This window comes from Leptopilina heterotoma, unplaced genomic scaffold (genome assembly GCF_015476425.1).
Source record: "Leptopilina heterotoma isolate Lh14 unplaced genomic scaffold, ASM1547642v1 Lhet_285, whole genome shotgun sequence".
Taxonomy (NCBI): Eukaryota; Metazoa; Arthropoda; class Insecta; order Hymenoptera; family Figitidae; genus Leptopilina; species Leptopilina heterotoma.
The window spans coordinates 387,132-407,646 of record NW_025110992.1 but is presented as its reverse complement, the minus strand read 5'-3'; the positions used below and the strand labels follow the sequence as shown (position 1 = coordinate 407,646).

The 20,515-nt window shown below is 32.7% G+C and overlaps 1 protein-coding gene across 2 annotated transcripts in view; it reads right to left on the bottom strand.

Annotated features, from left to right (window-relative positions):
• Positions 1-20,515, bottom strand: part of LOC122504196 (ETS-like protein pointed) — a 184,637-nt gene that overhangs the window by 31,121 nt on the left and 133,001 nt on the right. The window contains exon 3 of one of the 2 annotated variants that reach the window (XM_043615136.1): positions 18,654-18,719. The exons of the other annotated variant lie outside the window; for it this stretch is intronic. Within the exon in view, the coding sequence (XP_043471071.1) occupies positions 18,654-18,719 (66 nt within the window). The remainder of the gene's footprint in view (positions 1-18,653; positions 18,720-20,515) is intronic. 2 annotated transcript variants of the gene reach the window in all.

Below are 20,515 nucleotides of genomic sequence, written 5' to 3'. Positions count from 1 at the left end.
TGTATATGTAAGAGAGACCACGTCACTTCCTTCGACTTGAGAGCGATCGCGCTCACCTGCTCGGTTCGGTCACTCAACATCCGGTAACCCCATGGGCCACGATCATGGTGTATGACGGCACTAATGCTTCCGGTCTCTCCTTCCGATGAATACGTTAACTTCTTATGTCAGAATCTTCACTCGAATATCCCATCATCTTATTATTATTTCATCTCCTGTAACCCTCCCCCTATTGACCTATATCTGCAACATTTTTTCTACGAATTTCTCAGAAATGTTTTAATATAATTTTTCACTGTGCTTATTTTCCATAACTGGTTCACTATAAGTTTGTTTGTGCTATTTTAATACTGTTTGACGGAAACGGTGTAAAAAAAGCAACGATTTCCGGGATAGGTTCAGTGTAACTATTAACTATTACTGTTCGCTAACAATCTTGATACTGCTGGTCAGTATTATTTCTGCAGAACCAGTTTAATATTAATCTTCCAAATCTAGTTTAGTTCTAATTTTCATGTAGTCCTTCAGTGTCGCAGTAGCACTCTCTAAATCTGAATTAGGCATACCCGTTTGACTAATTAAATAGGACCGATTCGTTAATTAAATGGATTAGACAAAACAATTACAAATTCATTATAGAATTAATCGGCACTATTTCATTAAAATACAGTCAAACGGGCATGACTAATTCAAATTTAGAGAACACTTAGGTGCAAATCATACATAACTCGTTTCTTGCAGATTTTGCAGAACGGATTTAGTAATGACTGATTTACTAGTACTGGCTGACTATGTTTGTTGATTATTTTTCCAGTATTATTTTTCATTGTAAGAAATAATTCCTAAATACCATTGCATGTAGCCATTATTAAGTAGATAGAAATTTCATAACAAAAATATCAACAACTTTTTTATTACAATTCCGTTTTCACTCAAAAATAAAAGAGCATGAATATTGCAAAAAACTTTTGAAACTCTACATCCGCAAATAAAGATAAGAGAATGAATGAAACGATATACTTTTAGTGAATGAAAACTTGAAATTGAAGGCACTATGAATGCAACGGGGCGTATTAAGTATAAAAGGTGTATACTTTCAGATCAGTAAATATTGCACTTCCGTTTTGTGAAAAGTTGCATTTTTATCTCATCTATTTTGTAAGAATAGTTAAAAACCACTCTGATTTTCGCGCGATTAAGTAATAATATCAAAAGAATTTATTACATGATGTCGACAAACTAAAAGTGGAGAGGAGAAAAATTTCGTCTCTGTGTGAGATTACTTGATCGACATCACACTTACTTTATATATATATATATATATTTCGACATAAGCAATTATCACGGCATAACGAAACATCGTTCCGTTTTGTTGCGTGAAAGTTTCGTTATGGAATGAAAAGAAATAAAAAAAATTTTAAGAAGAGGGGGCAGAATAAGAGGCGGTTACGTATACTTCCGGTATATCTTCGAAAAGACACGACAATTTCATTGACTGGCTCGACATTTCGAGGAATTGTTTCCTGTGAACTATTGACTTTCAAAAGATGTATAAGATATATAAACATTTTTATATATTTTAAAATTTTCTAACCCAAGTTTAAAGTTTTATTTCAAGAATTCAATAAAGTTATGCAACAGAAAAATGCTTAAAATGCTCTAGACCTATAGGTCTAGAGACAAAGAAACACCAAAATTTATGTTATATTTTTTGAAAAGTTAACTAACTACATATAAGGTAAATGCCCCACTACTGACACCTTAAGGCCAGTGTTGGGCACACAAGTAATTTTACTATTTAGAGTAATCATATTGCAACAATTATTATTTAAACAAAATAATTTTTATAATTAAGAATACTATTAATAAACATATTTTAGAATTATTTTTGGACAAATTGACGGTGTAACAGTGACGATATGAGGCATTTACCTTAACTTTTGGACGAAAGATAAATAGAATCTTACAGTACAACATATCAAAATTTAGGTCGAACGTCACAAATATTGCTTACAAATTTTGTAGAACATTAGTAGACAAATGTAGGTACCTTACAAAAAGTAACACACTTCACTTTAAAATGTTTATAAATTAACTAGAAAACTGTCCAGTTACTAGTAAGATAATCTGACCAGAGTCAGTACAGGGTTGAAATTTCCACCTGGTAAAATTATATGTAGTAAATGTTTACTTAGCGTCCCAAATTGTTCAGATCAATTATTAATCTGAATCTAAGGAAATAAATATGAAATATGCAAATGATTATGTTATATCGATGCAGGAAATAGAGAATAAAAGACAATATTAGTCACATGAGAAAAGAGATTTTTTCCTTCCTCAATTCTATTTTTTCTCTGTGCCATAATTACATTTGCCTTCTACTATTTAAGTTTTAAATCTGAGATCTTCATTCATAGAAGAAGTGGGTTAAGACCGCATATCACAAATGTAGATAAGAGGTAAACTATACATTGCTTGAAAACTGCAGCAGTGACGCATGGGAAATCCTTGGTAAAACAGTGATCCTGGCACCAACGACTCTTCTATTATACATAAAAGAAGAAATCGTCTTGACTCCAAGGAGATTGCAGAACAATGAGAACTTACGAAAATTCCATTCCAACTTTTTCGATGTCGCACGACTTTTGTATAACAATCTTGAATCTTTTATTTGCAATAAAAACGCATGGGGTGCAATTGTGCTATTTTATTTTGACTTTCTCTTTTCAACTTGAAAATTAAAGTCAAACTTTGACTTGAATTTTAGTAAAAACATATTCAAGGTCAAACTTAAAGTCACAATCATAGACAAACTGAATTTTTATGTGTCAAATCGAATAGTTATTCGATTCATGGACTTTTTTATGTCGCAAATGGAAATAAAAGGGAAAAAACTTCTTTTCCTTTTTTATTAGAAGTGTATTTTTTCCCACGCGTGATAGACCTATATATTGGCGAAATTCGGCACGGCAGAAGACGCACAATGAACCCACAGAAAACATAATGAAACGCTCCACCTCTCACCCCTCTATCGTGCGTGAGATGATTTCGTCTTGAAAAGTTTGTACGCACATAATCTTCGGCGGCGGCCGATTAGTCTCGAAAAACCAGTTCCCAATTTTGCAGCTCCCACGCTTCCTCCAAAGTGCCTAGCACAACAGGTGCCACCAACGTATCATTTAACGTAATTCGCAAAATTTATTTTAAAAAAAGATAAACAGTTCATTTCAGATTTTCAATTACGGTATATCAAAAGATATTATTCTCATTTTTCACTATTTCTATTATTTTATCTCTATTAATTTTTTTGCTATAATATTTTTCATATAAATAAACAGAAGAAACTTATTTTTTCCGAATTTTCTTTAAAGAATTATACATTTTCTGATATAAGGCGATAGTGTTTCTATGATTAATAGGAAAATTATTCGTGACATAAAAATATATAGGAGGCATTCCATTTCAAATCGTTCCACCGACAAAAAACAATCGCAAGGAGAGCGATTTTCTAATAAAATTAATTATTTAAAAATTTAATTATTTCTAACATATTATACACTGAATCGAAAGAGAATTTCATGAACTTTCTAGTGCTATTTTTATTTTTTAAAATTTCTCTCAATTTCGTAGAGAAATTCCTGTTTGAAAGTTTAAACTCTTAATATCTCAAAACACCCCCTCCGTCGATTTTTATGAAAATTATATGAAAATAAAGCTTAACTTTTCTAGTTTCTATTCCCGTATAATACATTTAATGGGATTAGTAAAAAAAAATTGTTTAAAAAATGTGTTTTTGAAAAATTTGACAAATGTCACGAAGTTGAATCCTAACTAACCTTCAACTTCGTACCATTTGTCAAATTTTTCAAAAACACATTTTTTAAACAATTTTTTTTCTACTAATCCCATTAAATGTCCATAATATATTATATGGGAATAGAAACTAGAAAAGTTAAGCTTTATTTTCATATAATTTTCATAAAAATCGACGGGGGGGTGTTTTGAGATATTAAGAGTTTAAACTTTCAAACAGGAATTTCTCTACGAAATTGAGAGAAATTTTAAAAAATAAAAATAGCACTAGAAAGTTCATGAAATTCTCTTTCGATTCAGTGTATAATATGTTAGAAATAATTAAATTTTTAAATAATTAATTTTATTAGAAAATCGCTCTCCTTGCGATTGTTTTTTGTCGGTGGAACGATTTGAAATGGAATGCCTCATAGGTATGTTCATATAAAACAGACTAACAATAATGGAACTGTACAGTGCGTTGTGCGACCCTATTTGAAATAATTAAACGATTAATTCCCCTTAATTCAAACGTGGCTCGAAATATATGGTTCACAATGTTAAACATTTTACTCTATTCCTAGATGACCTAGATGACGTTTCACCATTGATATATTAAAACTTTCGAACCTGCGAGAGCGTCCAACTCTCACATTTAATAATTTCCTGCTAATGTAAATTGTCATATTTCTTAAACAGTGATTTTTCAAATTCTACACAGTAACTGTAGAATGATGCGACCAGAGAGAGAGAGAGAAAGAGAGGATTTTCCTCGCACGACATGATTAAGAAATGTTAAATGCAAATGTCACATCTCATTAAAAACCATTGGGTCATTAGCAGACTGACAGTTAATTGCGAATCATTGTGATTGGCCAGTGCGTGCAATTAATCTACGATATCTCTCATTAAAAAAATAATCTCTATGTCTAATGCAAATCTCATTATAATATATTAATACTTTTATCTTCATCAAATGAGTCGACATTTATCATCTATTAAATCGTCCTCAGGTAAACTGAATCCTCCATTGTTTATATTTTAAATTTTATAATAATACAAAAATAGTATAAAAGTAATTTAAAAAATAACACTTGAATGACTTATATGTACAAATATCAAATTATACTATTAATATATTTCCTTCTACTACAAAGAGATTTTGCAAATATAATAGTCCAAAGGTTTGTCAAGATATTGAAATTAACAGGCCTTAACCGAAAAATTCAGATCAAAATTTAAATTTGAATGGTTAAGGATTTAAAATTAACAGTTTATTTAAACAAACCGTTAATATTAACTCAAAATACAGGTCAATGTCGTAGGTCAAAAGGTGGGCCAACCTAAGCAATTAGATCAAAATTTACAGTTGAAACTCAAATATAATCTTAAAAGAATGTAATTAAAATTTCTGAAATGCAAAAAATTCACACAGTATACATATATATCGTGACTCATTTTTTTTAGGTTTAAGGTAATGGTTTTTTGCAAAGGTTTCTGCAAAAAGTGCTTGAAAAGAAAAAATACAAGAAAAAGAAGAAGATAAAGAATAAAACAACGAAGGGAAACAAAAAGAAGGTGGAGAAGGACATTCATAGTAAAAGGACAAGTAGTATGAGAGGGCCGGAAGCTTAAAAGGGAGGACGGTCTAGAGGGCGGTTGTACCGGAAACGGTTAAAGGCTCTCTCAGTGCCTCGGCATCAAAGAAACAGAAAACCACTGGTTCGACAAAGACACTCACACACAGTAATCTCCCTTAATCATGGAAAAGCGAAGAAATAAATATATATATAAATAAATCGATAAAATAAGACACTAAAATCAATCAACATCCGCTACTATATTTTAATTCCTTCTGATTTTATATTTTTCAAAGAAGAATTTAATCAGGAAAAAAATCGTCATATCCGGAACTAATGATTTTCTTCAATAATAATTTCTATATTTTGTCCCAGGCAAACAATTTTCGCGCTAAAGGTATAAAAGTTATTTGACTTTTTAGAATAAAGACAGTATTCTAAAAAATAAAAAATTAGTGAAAGGAAGTTGCAACTTGTTGAAATAACGGGAAAAGTGTTTTTAAAATTCCATTCGTGTTTATATTTGAATGACACGTATTTTAACTTCCTTTGTGGAGCATTAGCATTGATTAGACTGTTGACAAGTAAAAATGGTGTAATCTCAAAAGTGGAGAATTTTTTCAGGGCAGGGCAACAAGTGAAAAAGATTTCCTATTCTGTGAAATAACGACTGTTTGTAGTTAGGAGAGTAAGAGATCACTCGTATGCAATAAACTAGTCACGTGTGTGTAGTTCCATAGATCTAAAAGATCCATTCACAACTCAGTGCGTACTCCAGTACATTATTGTCAGACAACTATCTATTTCCGGCGCTATCGCTTCTACGTATTTGTCATATTTTCATTCTGGTCAAGACAGCTCTTCCAACTGCAATGGAAACTCTCTCTTTCATTACTACAAATGAAAACTATTCTAAAGATCTTGTTTCTCAAAAATATTCAAAATGTAGGAAATGATATCTGTCAAAAATGAATATTGGTTGCATAATCAATTGCTTGAAAGTAGAAACAACAGCCGATTATTTTCATACTGCGAAGGAACGACTTTTAACCCTTGGGCGGGCAAGCTAAAAAAATCACGTAAGCGGGCAAGCGGGGTCCATTGGACCCCGCTTTAAAAACGCTTAAGGGGTTATACCTGTTTGGCATTTTTTATTTTTCGATTTTTTCTTTATTGGCTTAAAATATACTATAACATCCCTAGATTAATAATCTTTAACGTCCTTGCATGGAAACAACTTGGAAATGTTTTTAAAATTATTTTTTCTGGAGAAATTCCGAATTGTAAAAATAGAAAATTTTAATTTCAAATGCATTTTTTTTAAAACAATGTTTTTTTTATTGGCTTAAATATACTATGACATTCCTATATTGATAATCAAAAACGTCCTTGCATGAAAACAATTTGAATGTGTTCTTAAATTTAATTTTTCTGGATCAATTCCGGAGTGTCAAAATAGAACATTTTAACTTCAAACGCTTCTTACTCGAAACCATATGTTTTAAAAATCGGCGAGCAGTAGAAATCGAAAAGTTTTCGTTCGATTGGCCTGAAAATTTAACTGTAGCTTCTTATAGATAGATTATATAGTGAAGTACACACGATTTTTAAAATTGATGAACAGGATTTTTTTATTAATAATTAAAGTCAATTTTTTTGCAAGTCTCACAATTCTTCGAAAAAAAATTCTAAAATTATAATAATGTGTACTTTACTAGATAATCTTATGTAGTTTATGGAAAAAAAATTTTTTTGATTCCAAAAGCAAGCCGATGTTGCCAACAATAATTTAAAACTGTACTCATAAAAAAATTTTGAAAAACAGCCTTTTTTTTAAGCCTCCAAACAGGTATAACCCCTTAAAAACGTAGATCTTTGTATATTTTGTTTTCTTTTTATTATATTATGAATTTTAATGCATTAAATATAAAAATGTTGATTAAGATTTTAAATTTAACAAACAGCTAAATTTGCAAAATACCCTGGGAAATACAACACACACCGTTCTTAGTGCAAGGCAGGATTATTTGGTGTAGGCTCAAATTTCTTAAAAGAAAAACACTATTTTGTTATTTGTTTATAGCACAAATTGTAAATTTTGTCTATTCCACTAAGTGGTACTGTAGTCCCCATACTAAATTTTTTACCGTGTACACGGAAAAACCTTTAAGCAGTCTGCTCACCCGAAACTTATGCGTCAGCGCCACCACTAAACTTGTTCATCTGCACTCCCAAACTGGGTGACCAACGTACCCAGTTGTAATTTTCTAAACTTTTTGGGAAGTTTGTCTATCGAAAACGGTAATGCTACGCACCCAGTGGCGGGCGATCAGACTTTCCATGCAGTGAGAAGCAAAATTTTGTGACAGTGGGAAGGCAGACTTTTCAAAGGTTTTTCCGTGTACGTTACTGCAATGTTTTTATGCTTATGACAATGCGGGGTCCACTGGACCCCGCTTGCCCGCCCAAGGGTTAATACACCTGATAGTGTAACTATCATGAATTGTACTTTCAGAAGATGATAATTAATAGAATATCGTTAGATTATGCTGCAACATCTCTTATATGGTTGATTTATAATATCCGGTAGAAAATTTCGCTTCGTTGTGCAGAGGTGGCATGAGGAGAAGAACATTTATCTTCTAATGCTTCTACCATTACTAAAAGTCAGAAAGGTTGTTTGAAGAACTGATTGACAGAAGAAGAAAAAAGAAACAGAATTACAAGTAAAAGGAGATGATGAAGAGTAAACTAAAAGTGAAGCATAAGAAGGCGAAGGAAGAGGAAGAAAAGACAGACAATTATGGCAAATTATTATACCAAAATGGATTAAAATAATCTTCAAGACTTTAATCCATCGTGGATTAAAATAATGAATTATTTTTTCAAAATGTTTTAAAACTGATTTAATGGTTTTTTGATTTAGACACATAACAGATAGTGTTTGGAGTTCAGTTTTAATTTTGACTTCACACGCAGAGTTTTAATTTATTTTGTTTTAATTTATTTAAACACTTTTTAAAAATTTCTGTGGTGTGTTATTATAAATGTGTGTCATCATAATGTCCATGTTAATCAGTTTTAATTTATTTATTTAACTATGATGTTAATGTTTATTTATTTATTTATTTATTACAAAATTGACTGAGAGACAATTTTGTAATAAATAAATAAATAAACATTAACATCATAGTTAAATAAATAAATTAAAACTGATAAACATGGACATTATGATGACACACATTTATAATAACACACCACAGAAATTTTAAAAAAATGCTTAAATAAATTAAAACAAAATAAATTAAAACTCTGCGTGTGAAGTCAAAAAATTTTGATATTTTATTTTACTTTATTCATTCTAAATTCTTTATTATAATTTCGATTCTCATTTATTTTAGTTATGACTCCAAACTCTACACGGAAAAAAATAATTCGGAAATAGTTCCTGAATTCGTTCCGAAATTGAGGATATGAGCAAAAGTCGGTAATTATTATAGAGCTGTTATTTGGAAGAAATGTCGAACTTTCAAAATAGATATTTAGGAATTATATGGTAAGAACTCGGTATTTATGTGATAGTTTTTACGAAATGTAGCGGCTGAGTATTTCAGATAGTCTGGACGGTAGAACTTCCGATGAGTTCGGGAAAAATTCAGAGGGTCGCTTCATATATGAAGAAGCTCTTATAAGTGCTACAGAATAGTTCCGGAACAATTCCGTAGCAAAGAAAATAAAAAAAGAAGTTGTGTATACGCGTATATACTTGATCGACATTCGTCAAGCAAGGCGAACTGTGATTGGTTGAGGAGGATACACACACACACATATATACATACATACATAATACACTTATAGCTACCTACATATATTCTAACGCACACATAATTTATACACAAATAAACGCAAATACACGACGCATTGAATCGCACACTGGTTGTAGGGACCTGGGAAGTCTCTTATATACTAGACTTTACTTTTATTCAGCGCTTGTGAGAAACGGGCTCGGCACATCTTTACTTTCGATGAAGTTCGGGAATTATTATGAAATTTAAACTGGAGTTCTCCTTGATTAGACGCTTGTAAATACTATTTTAGAAGAAATATAATTTCTACGACAAAATTTCGATAATATTATAGACCAGTCCTGTATTTCTCCAGGAATTTATTTACAATGCTGATTTTGAAAGTCTCACAAAAACCGTTTCGTAATTAGTTCGGAACGATTCAGATATACTTACATTGAATTTCTAAAAATTTCTGGAACTTTGCACAAATCCTCAATTATGGAAAAAATTCAGGAATTTTTACAGAATTTATTTTTTCCGTGTATGTTTTCTCTGACGTTTGATGGGTGAATTTATTTTTATTTTTTGCTGACGAATGTTTAGTTATTAATTTTTTAGTAAGATATTATTATAAACTTTTTATTATTTATGAATGAATGTTAGACTAATTATATTTTTTTAAAAGGACCCCGCACAGAATACATTGAAAAAAAGTTTCGGTCAAATTTGTTTAAACTCTGTAATTTCATAGCTGATAATCTCCTGAACAAAAAATGCTAATGGCAAAATTCCCAAAAATCAATAGTATTTTAGCTACATGCTGTTGAGCCTTAAAAAATAGGTCAAAAATAGCAAAGCTTGCTCAAGGCTTGGGAAGGCTTGGTAATGGCTCAAGGCTCCATTATGGCTAAAGGCTTGCTTATGACACAACTCTTGATCATGGCTCAAGGCTTGGTTATGGAACAAGGCTTGATTATGGCTCTAGGCTTGATCATACCTAAATGCTTGATTATAGATCAAGACTTGGTAATGGCTCAAGGCTCAATTATGGCTCAAAGCTTGATCAGACCTAAAAGCTTGGTTATGACTCATGGCTTGATCATAGCAAAATCTTAAGGATTAAGGCTTGATTATAGCTCAAAGCTTGATTATGACTCAATTCTTGATTATGGATCAAGGCTTGATTATGGCTCAAGGCTTGATTATAGCTCAAGGCTTGATCGTGACTCAAAGCTTGATTTTTGATAAAGGTTTGATTATGGCTCATGGCCATGATCAAGCCTTGATCCATAATCAAGCTTTGAGTTACCATCAAGCCTTGAGCTATAATCAAGCCTTGAGCCAAATTCAAGTCTTGATCCATAATCAAGCTTTGAGTCATAATCAATCCTTGAGCCATTACCAAGCCTTCCCAAGCCTTGAGCAAGCTTTGCTATTTTTGATTATGGCCTTGACCCATAATCGAGCTTTGAGCCATTACCAAGCCTTGATCCATAATCAAGCTTTTAGGTATGATCAAGCCTTGAGGCATAACCCGTACAGCACAAGACATTCTATGGATATCCAAATAACGTCCCAGTTAGATCTATAGATATCTCGGATATCTCAGGGATATCTTACGGACATTCCAACAAATATCTTAAGAGATGGAACTTTTGATATCCTGAGAATGTCTAGGGGATATTTATGGATATTTGTAGGACGTTCTGTGGATATATGTGGGACGTCGTACTTGTGTCCCAGTAATATCTCTGGGATATCTTTGGATATTCTTTACATTTCAATAAACAAACCTCGAAAAGTTGTCAAAACAGCTTGTCAACAAATCTATGTCACGAGAATAATATATCAGTGTTTTTGAACATTTGTTTTTGTTGCATGTGTAGGCAAGTAAATTGTTTTAATAAAATTATTATACACATAGGATATTCATTTCTACTTGTATTGAATCGAGAGGATTCACATTTATTAATTCACAAAACTTATGAGACCTTTTAATCTTAAAGAAAATATTTTGTGTTTAACTATAAAGTTTACTCTCTTTTTGAACAATAGTGACTTGTCTCATGACTTGTAAATGTCTCATAAAAAGATTTTTGTAAATTAATTTTAAATGTATTATATTAAATTGACTTAATTTTATCAATAGATACAATGAAATATTTTTAGTAACATTTTATTTAGGTATTTGACGCGTAACCTAACCTCAACATATAAATATTTTCAGAATTACCAAAAGTATACTCTAAAATATTTATTGTAGCACGTACTTGATTAATTGCAATTAAACATTTTTGAAACTATTAAAATATATTATATTATTTTATTTGTAATTAGAATCTAATTTTGATATATTTCAAGATTTTTCAGCATATGTTTATAGAGCGAATATCCCACAAATATCTACCATGGATATTTTAGGGATGTCTTAGATGAGGGAACTTTTGATATCCCAGAGATATCCCAGGGATATCTATTTGCTGTACGGGAACCAAGCCTTGTTCCATAATCAAGCTTTTAGATATGATCAAGCCTTGATCCATAATCAAGCTTAGAGTCATGAAATCAAGCCTTGATTCATAGTCAAGCTTTTAGGTATGATCAAGCCTTGAGCCATTACCAATTCTTGATCCATAATCAAGCATTTAAGTATGATCAAGCCTTGAGCCATAATCAACCCTTTTACCATAATCAAGCTTTTAAATATGATCAAGCCTTGAGCCATTACCAAGCCTTCCCAAGCCTTGAGCAAGCTTTGCTATTTTTGATTATGGCCTTGAGCCATGATCAAGACTTCAGTCATAATCAAGCCTGGAGCCATGATCAAGCCTTTTACCATAATCAAGCCTTGAGCCATTACCAATCCTTGATCCATAATCAATCTTTTAGCTATGATCAAGACTTGAATCATTACCAAGTCTTGAGCCAAAATCAATTCTTAATCCATAATCAAACTTTGAGTCATAATTAAGCCTTGAGTAATTACCAAGCCTTGAGTCATAATCTAGCCTGGAGCCATGATCAAGCCTTGAGCCATAATCGAGCCTTGAGCCATTACCAATCCTTGATCCATAATCAAGCTTTTAGGTATGATCAAGCCTTGATCCATAACCAAGCCTTGAGCAATGATCAAGAGTTGTGTCATAATCAAGCCTTTAGTTATAATGGAGCCTTGAGCCATTACCAAGCCTTCCCAAGCCTTGAGCAAGCTTTCACTGAGAAAACTGGAGTATTGGACTAAACATCTGGAGGGACAAATCGTTGATATTTGAGAGTTAGCTATTGGATAACAATCTAAATGTTCAAATACACCATTGACAGATATTCGTGCCATTTCTCTAACAGAGGGACAAATTAACCATCTTGAGAAATCCCTTCCTTATCCGGCGCGAAATGAATAAATATGGCAACCTAACCCCCAAAATTAAATACATAAAATGTCAGAAAAATAATTTCGCGCGCATCAGATCGTACACATTTTCTGCGCAACTTTTAACCCTCAGATGTAATGGGAGAGAATGTACAAGTAGATTTCCATTATCAATTCAAAATTTATTTTAGAAGGACTATTTAACTCTCTTCATAAGCAAAGAAAACATACACTTTTTGAACCTCTGAATTTGACTCTCCAGTTTTCTCAGTGTTGCTATTTTTGACCTATTTTTAAGGCTCATCAGCATGTAGCTAAAATACTATTGATTTTTGTGAATTTTGCCATTAGCATTTTTTGTTCAGGAGATTATCAGCTACAAAACTACAGAGTTTAAACAAATTTGATCGAAACTTTTTTCAATGTATTCTGTGCGGGGTCCTTTATATATTTTTTAAATTTTATAATTTTTTTGATTGACGAATGTTAAGTATATATTTTTTTGTATATTATTTTATTTTTTGTATATTAATTTATATTTTTTTTGTATATTATTTGCATATTATTTTTATTTTTTTTTTGTATATTATTTTTATTTTTTTGTATATTATTTTATATTTTTTGTATATTATTTTCTATTTTTATAGACTCCACACGGAGAGAAATCTGTTGCTATTATTGCTTGCAGAATCTTTACAAATTTTATTACTCACTGCTGAATAGAATTTTAGCTTGAGGTTATAATAATTTATATACGAAATCATCTATTTAATGTAATCGAGAGTTCGATGCAATAAACACAAAAAGCAGCTGCTAATTTTGCACGAAATCTTTATTATAAATATAAAGAGAACGTGCTATAAAAGTATTAGATTCTTCTTATAAGAATCGCTCGAACTCCGACTGATTTTCAGGCGGACTTTATACAACACAATCTTACCTGCGTATACGCACATATAACTCACACACACATATATTTCTCTGGATGGTTTCGAGGAACGGAACGCGTACAAAGCGGTGACGTTTGCAATAACATAACCTAACAATTTTGACATGTTGCTTATATATTCAAACACGAATAAAAATGCAATAATTTTTAAATAATATACTTACTATTAAATAAATATTATCTTTTTATAACAGCAACAAGTATTAAATACTACATATAATATATAATGTTTTACCAGACGACAAAACTGTCCAGAGAAATATATGTGTGTGTGTGTGAGTTATATGTGCGTATACACAGGTAAGATTGTGTTGTATAAAGTCCGCCTGAAAATCAGTCAGAGTTCGAGCGATTCTTATAAGAAGAATCTAATACTTTTATAGCACGTTCTCTTTGTATTTATAATAAAGATTTCGTGCAAAATTAGCTACTGTCTCTTATGCTTATTGCATTGAAAGTATTTTTACAATAAGTATATGAATCGATGCTAAAAATATAAGAGAAACGTTAAGCAATTTAAGTAATGTGCTCTTTCGAGTAATATTAACAGCAGATTTCTCTCCGTGCATGAAGGGGAAATCATTTAGATTTCGAAACGTTGGAGTAAACTAATTTTTAAAAACTATGTGTCCGAATGTTTTCGTTTTATTCTCCTTCACTATAATTACTATTTCTCGAACGTAAAAGATTGATTAATGATTTAGACCCATTTTTTTTTCATGGAAAAAATTAATCCAAAAATTGATTAGTTCAATCTTTTTTTATGTTAAATCAAGCTGCAACGCTTTTTGATAACTCTTAGATTACTGTGAAACGGTAGGAGAGAAGAAGAAGCTGCGAAGCAAAAATAAAATCAACAGGAATAAAAGACAAAAACAAACAATTGCAAAAACAGACGACTTTTAAAACGTTTTAATATGCCTCTATTACGTCTCAAATTATAAGGAACAACAAACTAGAACAGAAGCAGCAACAAAAAAGGTATTGAAATGAGAAACTGAATAAGAAATAATCATTACAATTTTGGGGAATAGGAATAAACATGAAGAAGATAAAATTTGAAATTAAGAGAAAAGTAAGTAAAAGCAAGGACAGTAACAGAAATAAAAAATTTAAGAAAAAAATGAAACTAGGAACGAGAAAGAAACCATTTGAAGCACTGCAGTAACGAAGACAAATCCCAATCAATTTTGCCCCTAAACAGAAGACAGATGCCTACGAAACCAAAAGATTAACATGTCGCAAGCACTACCTAACACTAGATTTACAAACAGGACTATTGTCTCTTCAGGTTGACGATGACTATCAAAAGAATTTACCGACATCGAATCCCTTTTCCTCTGCACTCACAAGATGCCACCGCGGACAATAAGAAATGGTAGGTGGATCGCCATCGTTTCCTGGATGAATCGATACATCCGTCGTAGAATTGTTGTCTTCATTGCAAGCCTGTAAGTACCTCTGATTTTATCTTTTCGCCGGCTCCCGTGATTCAGATGCTGCATAGGAAGGAACGTGTAATGGACCGGTCTCGAGAAAATAGAAGGGTGCCTTCTCGCACCTGACTTTGTGAGCGTGCCTTTCGCGTTTATAGTTGTCGCCATGTAACGGATAGTTTCCGCCATGAGCAAAATCACCTATCGATTTACTTGACGTTGCCGATAGAATTATGCTCCCAGTCTCCATAACCCTGACTTAATAGATCACTCCAAATGTCGTTAAGAAGCAATACTGGATTTTATAAAAAGAAACTCCCTATTGATGTACTATTTGTAAAACAAGAAACTGATTGTGCCGCCGATAGGCATATTCTACAACATCTTGCTTCTTTCCAAAACTAAACAATAATTTATTTCAAATTAATTCAAAGACAATGGGATTTATGAAGAGAATTTAAGTAATTGATGAAAAGTCGAGGGGATTAATTTAAGATTGAAAAGAAAAAAATTGAATTGTGCATACGGGGTTATGGTTGAGTTTAGAAGGCGAATCCAATAATCATGGTAAAAAATTACAAGCCTTTGGATGGTAGTTAAAAATTATGAACGACAGAAGCGACGATAACCAACATTTATCCACGATTCACATATTCGAAAAAGCATCTGCTTGGTTATTAGTACAAGCAGAGAAGTCATTATATAACGGACTTTTGCTGTCCAAGAAAACGACGTCGAACTCACCGAGGCATAAAGTTTCAAAAAGGGGTCTCTCTGTCTTTCTCTCTCTTGCCTTTTTTCACGTAACGTACGCGTCCTTGCATAGTTCCATTATATGCGTATCTACTTTCCTCTTTATTCACTTTTCAATTTTCAGAATGGAAATATTCTTAGAAAACAATAAAAACTTTAAAAGAAAAAATTATCACAAGGCATTTTTTCGTAAAAAACTTAGGAAATTTAACTTGATATTTTATGTTTAAAACACCAAGTGACGAAGTTTTCTTTTCCCTGTGAGCGAATATTTAATGAAGTGGTAAGTTCATTTAATATAAAATGATTCGTTAATAGAATTTGCACTGAGGAATTTATACAGTTGAGTAAACAGATAAAAAAACGCTTGTAATTAGTTTCATTAGGTTTCAGAAAGATTTACAATAATTAATTTCGATAGCGAGGTATCAGATTTCCATTTCTCTTTCAAACTTTGTAATGTGCAGGTGCAACAGATGTAAGTGTGTGTGTGTGTGTGTTTACAGCAGGAGAAAGGACAAATGCAAATCGAACTTTTACATACACTCTAATAATGTGTCAAGTCATTTTACGAGCAATGGTTATAAATTTACGACAGTATTAGTTCTAATAAGTTTTTCAGGATGTAATAACTTAATATTTGTTGCTTTCTGTCTTATAGGCAATCGCGATCCTGAGCCGATATACACTGTTTGCACTTTTTTTTATCTTTTATCTACTTAACGTTCAATCGAAGGCAAACATAAATTTCAAGAATGTATTTTATTCATAATGCAAATTGTGTAGCCGTGACTCAAGTCTCACAATGTCCATTGAAAACGGATTTTATAAATTCTTACATGCACACATAGAAACATTTTTGGATAACACGTTACAAATTTATTCATATTGTGGAGTGTAAGTTAAAAAACAGTTTAAAGGAACGTTACAGAATTGGGCAACAGAAGTGGAATAAAAGTAGCGATAATATCAGTAACAGCGAGCTGAGTAATTGTTGATAATGTTTGGTTTACTCTATTTTTGCCTATTTAGAAAAGTATAGGAATCTGAAAACAATGCAATTTGTATGAATCAGCTAAAAGATTTGATAGTGACAATAAAAAAAAGATACTTTACTTTAGTGATATATATCATAATACGCTTATTGACAAACGACAGAAGAAAAAACTAGAACTGATATTAAGAAAGAAGAAATAAAAGTAATGAAAGAAGAAACAGTATCAATAACTGAGGAAGGTAAGAAAGAAGAAACTATGTAAAACAAAAGACGTTTGATTTGGCATGAGAGCGCTGTTTTCCCTGTACAAAAAGCAGCAGTGGCGCCGCAAACGTCGAACGGTTTCACTTTTTGAGGAGTATCCGTTCTCTTCTCCACATCAATAGAGCTGCTTACCGACAGATTAGCTCGGTCGGATGAATGCCTGGCTCGGTGGGCGGACCAAGGGTACTTGGTTCGCGCCCATTAGCCTGGGATTTTTCCGGCACGTGAGATAATCTGAGCGGGAGGTTTGACGTCGAAGTATAATGATGTGCACCGTCGATTATTGTCCGGTACACACTATTACAACGCGACTGTCGATAAACCGGTTGTACTCGGAGAGGTTTTCTACAGTTTCCCTCTCCACTGGCGAGAAAACCCATTAGACGGGTGGTCCAGGCAAATGCGAGTACTCCTAACCTCAAATTCGTTCTGTAGAAACGCAAAAACAAGTTGGTGTATAAGAGTGTGTGTTCTGACAGTTGGCTAAGCCTGAAGTCATTTAAAAAAAAAACAAAAATAAAAAAAAATAAAAACAAAAATAGAGCTGCTTACTTCCTGCTTACTCTACCGGCAGGTAGAGCAGTTTACTTTTTTTTTCTCTCCGTGCAGTACAATCAATATGTTGCTCCGAACAATCTGGATTTTATGTGAATCAATCTAGATAGGTGTATGTATTTGTATCACTAAAGATGGTACCTTGTACAATCTTTATGTTATCCTGTAACATATTTTTCTCTCAGTGCAGTAAAAGTTGATTAAGTTGAGAATCAGAAGCAAAAATAAATAAATAAGATTCTGGGATATCTTTACTTCAGCTGTAATATTGATTAAAGAATATACCATTTACACGGAGGAAGTCATGAATCGGTGGCAGCGGTGGGATTGTTTACTATTACACTGATTCCATTGTCAAATATCGACAAAATACTCTAATTTCGATTTACCTACATAAGTATCTTAAGCCACATTCATAAGAGACTTTCCAATTCACATTCGACCTCATACATTCGAGAGGTCAAACTGAAACCTTGAAAGACAAAAGCAATAAAAATGTCCCCCTGACACACTAACTACCTCTCAAGAATAAAATCCATGATTTCTCATTAAAAAGACGCGCATTCAATACATTGCATACGATTAATTGCGATTGAACAAGACAGAAATAATAAACTAGCATCAATATAAAATCACATCTGGAACGAACATCACTGTTTGAAATTGTAAAAGAGGAGAAATAAAAATAAAAGAAGCAACACGTGTGTACAAAGGCGTGTCCGTTGATGCGTCGAAGGACCTCGAACAAGGAATACATAAGGTATAAAAGGTGGCAAAGGTGGAGGAGGTAGGTGCTTGGGTTGGAATAGTTGAAGGATGGAGAGGTGAAGGTGGAGGGTGGAGGTGAAGCAAGAGACGAGGGGAGAAGTTCGCAAAGTTCTGGCTGGGTGAGCGCACGTCCGGTCATTAACAGAGCTTATCTACATGAGCACACCTCAAACGTACCCAACCAAACCTCGTTTCCCGCACACATACGCACCAAAAGTCACATAATACATTGTTACTCGGCTTTGTAAAGCGAGCATATATAATACCATTTTGCTGAGAAAAACCCTTCAGCCAACTTTTTTTCTGATTCTTCAATCCGCCATTTTCTCTCCCAGTATTTTTGCTTCTCCAAAAACGGACCATCAATATTCTTGCAATATGTGAAACAAAAGAGGACTTACCAACAGTTTGTCGTCGTCGGTTGTCGGCAGATAAGAAATCAATCAAGTCAACATTGTTGCACTTACCTGTAAGAAAAAGAAAACAATTATTCAATTTCGAAATGACTCATCGTTTCTCTTTAATCTCCAAAATCTTGATTTTAGGTTTTTTGAGAATTTATAATCATATGTGTATATAGAGACCGTTAAGTAAAAACCTAACAACCGGAACGCAGTTAAATTCTCAAGAACGATTAGAAGTCAAAAAGATGAAACTAAATTGTGTAAGATTTAGAAAATTTGGCAAAAAATTAAATCAGAGAAAGTAATAATTTCTGAATAAAGTCAAGATAAATGCTCGCTTCTGAAAATCATTTGAATTACAAATTAGTTCACTCTTTTTTTAGTTGTAAGTCAAAATGGGTAATTACATGGTTTTTGTAAATAAGGGTAGAGAAGTACGTTGTTGTTTTTTATTCCCGAGAGAAAAACGTAACAAGTGCAACAAAAGGGAGTTTTGAGTGGCGGCAGTGACTTCTTGTCTAACAATGGTGTGCCAGAGGTCACAATGAGAGGAGGGCAGAGCAAAAAGTGGAAGCACGCTTCGCTGCTCCCGCCACCACCGTTGACTCTCCAAGCAAACCAAGCAACAATGAGTACGAACGAATCATTGCAATGCAATATTCTTTAATAGTATTTTCCTATATATAAAGAATTACCTTCTGCTAACATTCAATTATGACACTCGCTGAATTTCCAATGGAAACATAATTTCAACAAAATACAGTTTCACATGACGAGTTAAAATTTTGTTATTATAATACGCATAATTTATTGCGCACAGTTGAAAATACCTTCTTTTTTGAATAACAATTAATAGAAGAAGAAGAAGAAGAAGAAGAAAAAGAAGAAGTGGAAGAGAAAAAGTATTTTTTGAAAAAACAAGTTTCGTGAATTGATGAACAGAAGGGAAGTTTGCGGTTAGAGGGAGTAAGTATTTCTCATTGTCTCCTTGTTGTGTGTATTCGCATAAATACAAGACACGAGAGACAGGGTGAGCAATCCTGTTCGTCCACCTCGTGGGAGACTCGTCTCTTTTAACTTAATTAAACGGCTCTCTCTTTGCTTGTCTCAAACGTCCCCAGATTGCATTTAACTATGGTAAAAAATGGACTTGGCCTGAGAAAACTGGTAGTTGATTTCGTGTACTTATGGCGCAGGATATGCTTATTATAAAATTCTTTTTTCCCCTCCCAAGCATATTTCAGATTAAATTTACATATATTCAAATAATTACTAACGACACATTATTCTCTTATAGATTATTATAACTGATATTTATAGGTTTAACGACCGCAAAATGCAGAAATAAGTGTATTATTAACATTAAGTTTATATTCCCAAGTGTCATTGTCGACATATAATAACCATTCGAGAAACTATAAGAATTATTGTGTCTTTTGTGTTACAGATCGGAATCTAAAAATAAACACTAATAATGACTATATTTTTGCAAATCAAAAAATTTATTACATTAAAAATTTGGAAACAATTTGCAATGCTGATCGCACGAAATTGTGCGATGAAAAAGCGGATGGCACAAAATGTAATGCCAATAGATAGAACAACAAGAAGAATCGTAATCAAAAAAGGTGAGAAAACAAAACTAAAACAGAAATAGAAACAAAATAGAAATAGTACTACACTGAGAGACCTTTTGGACTGCGGCGGAACAACGTATGAGAGCTCCATTATGGTTTTAGTGCGCTGCGATACAATTTTGGGCGCGTGACAGTCCAAAATGTTGGTGAGAAGCTCACCGAAGTAGTGGGGATGCCGTCATTGGTTTGCAGCTAATCAACTTTTGGACTGTCACGCGCCCA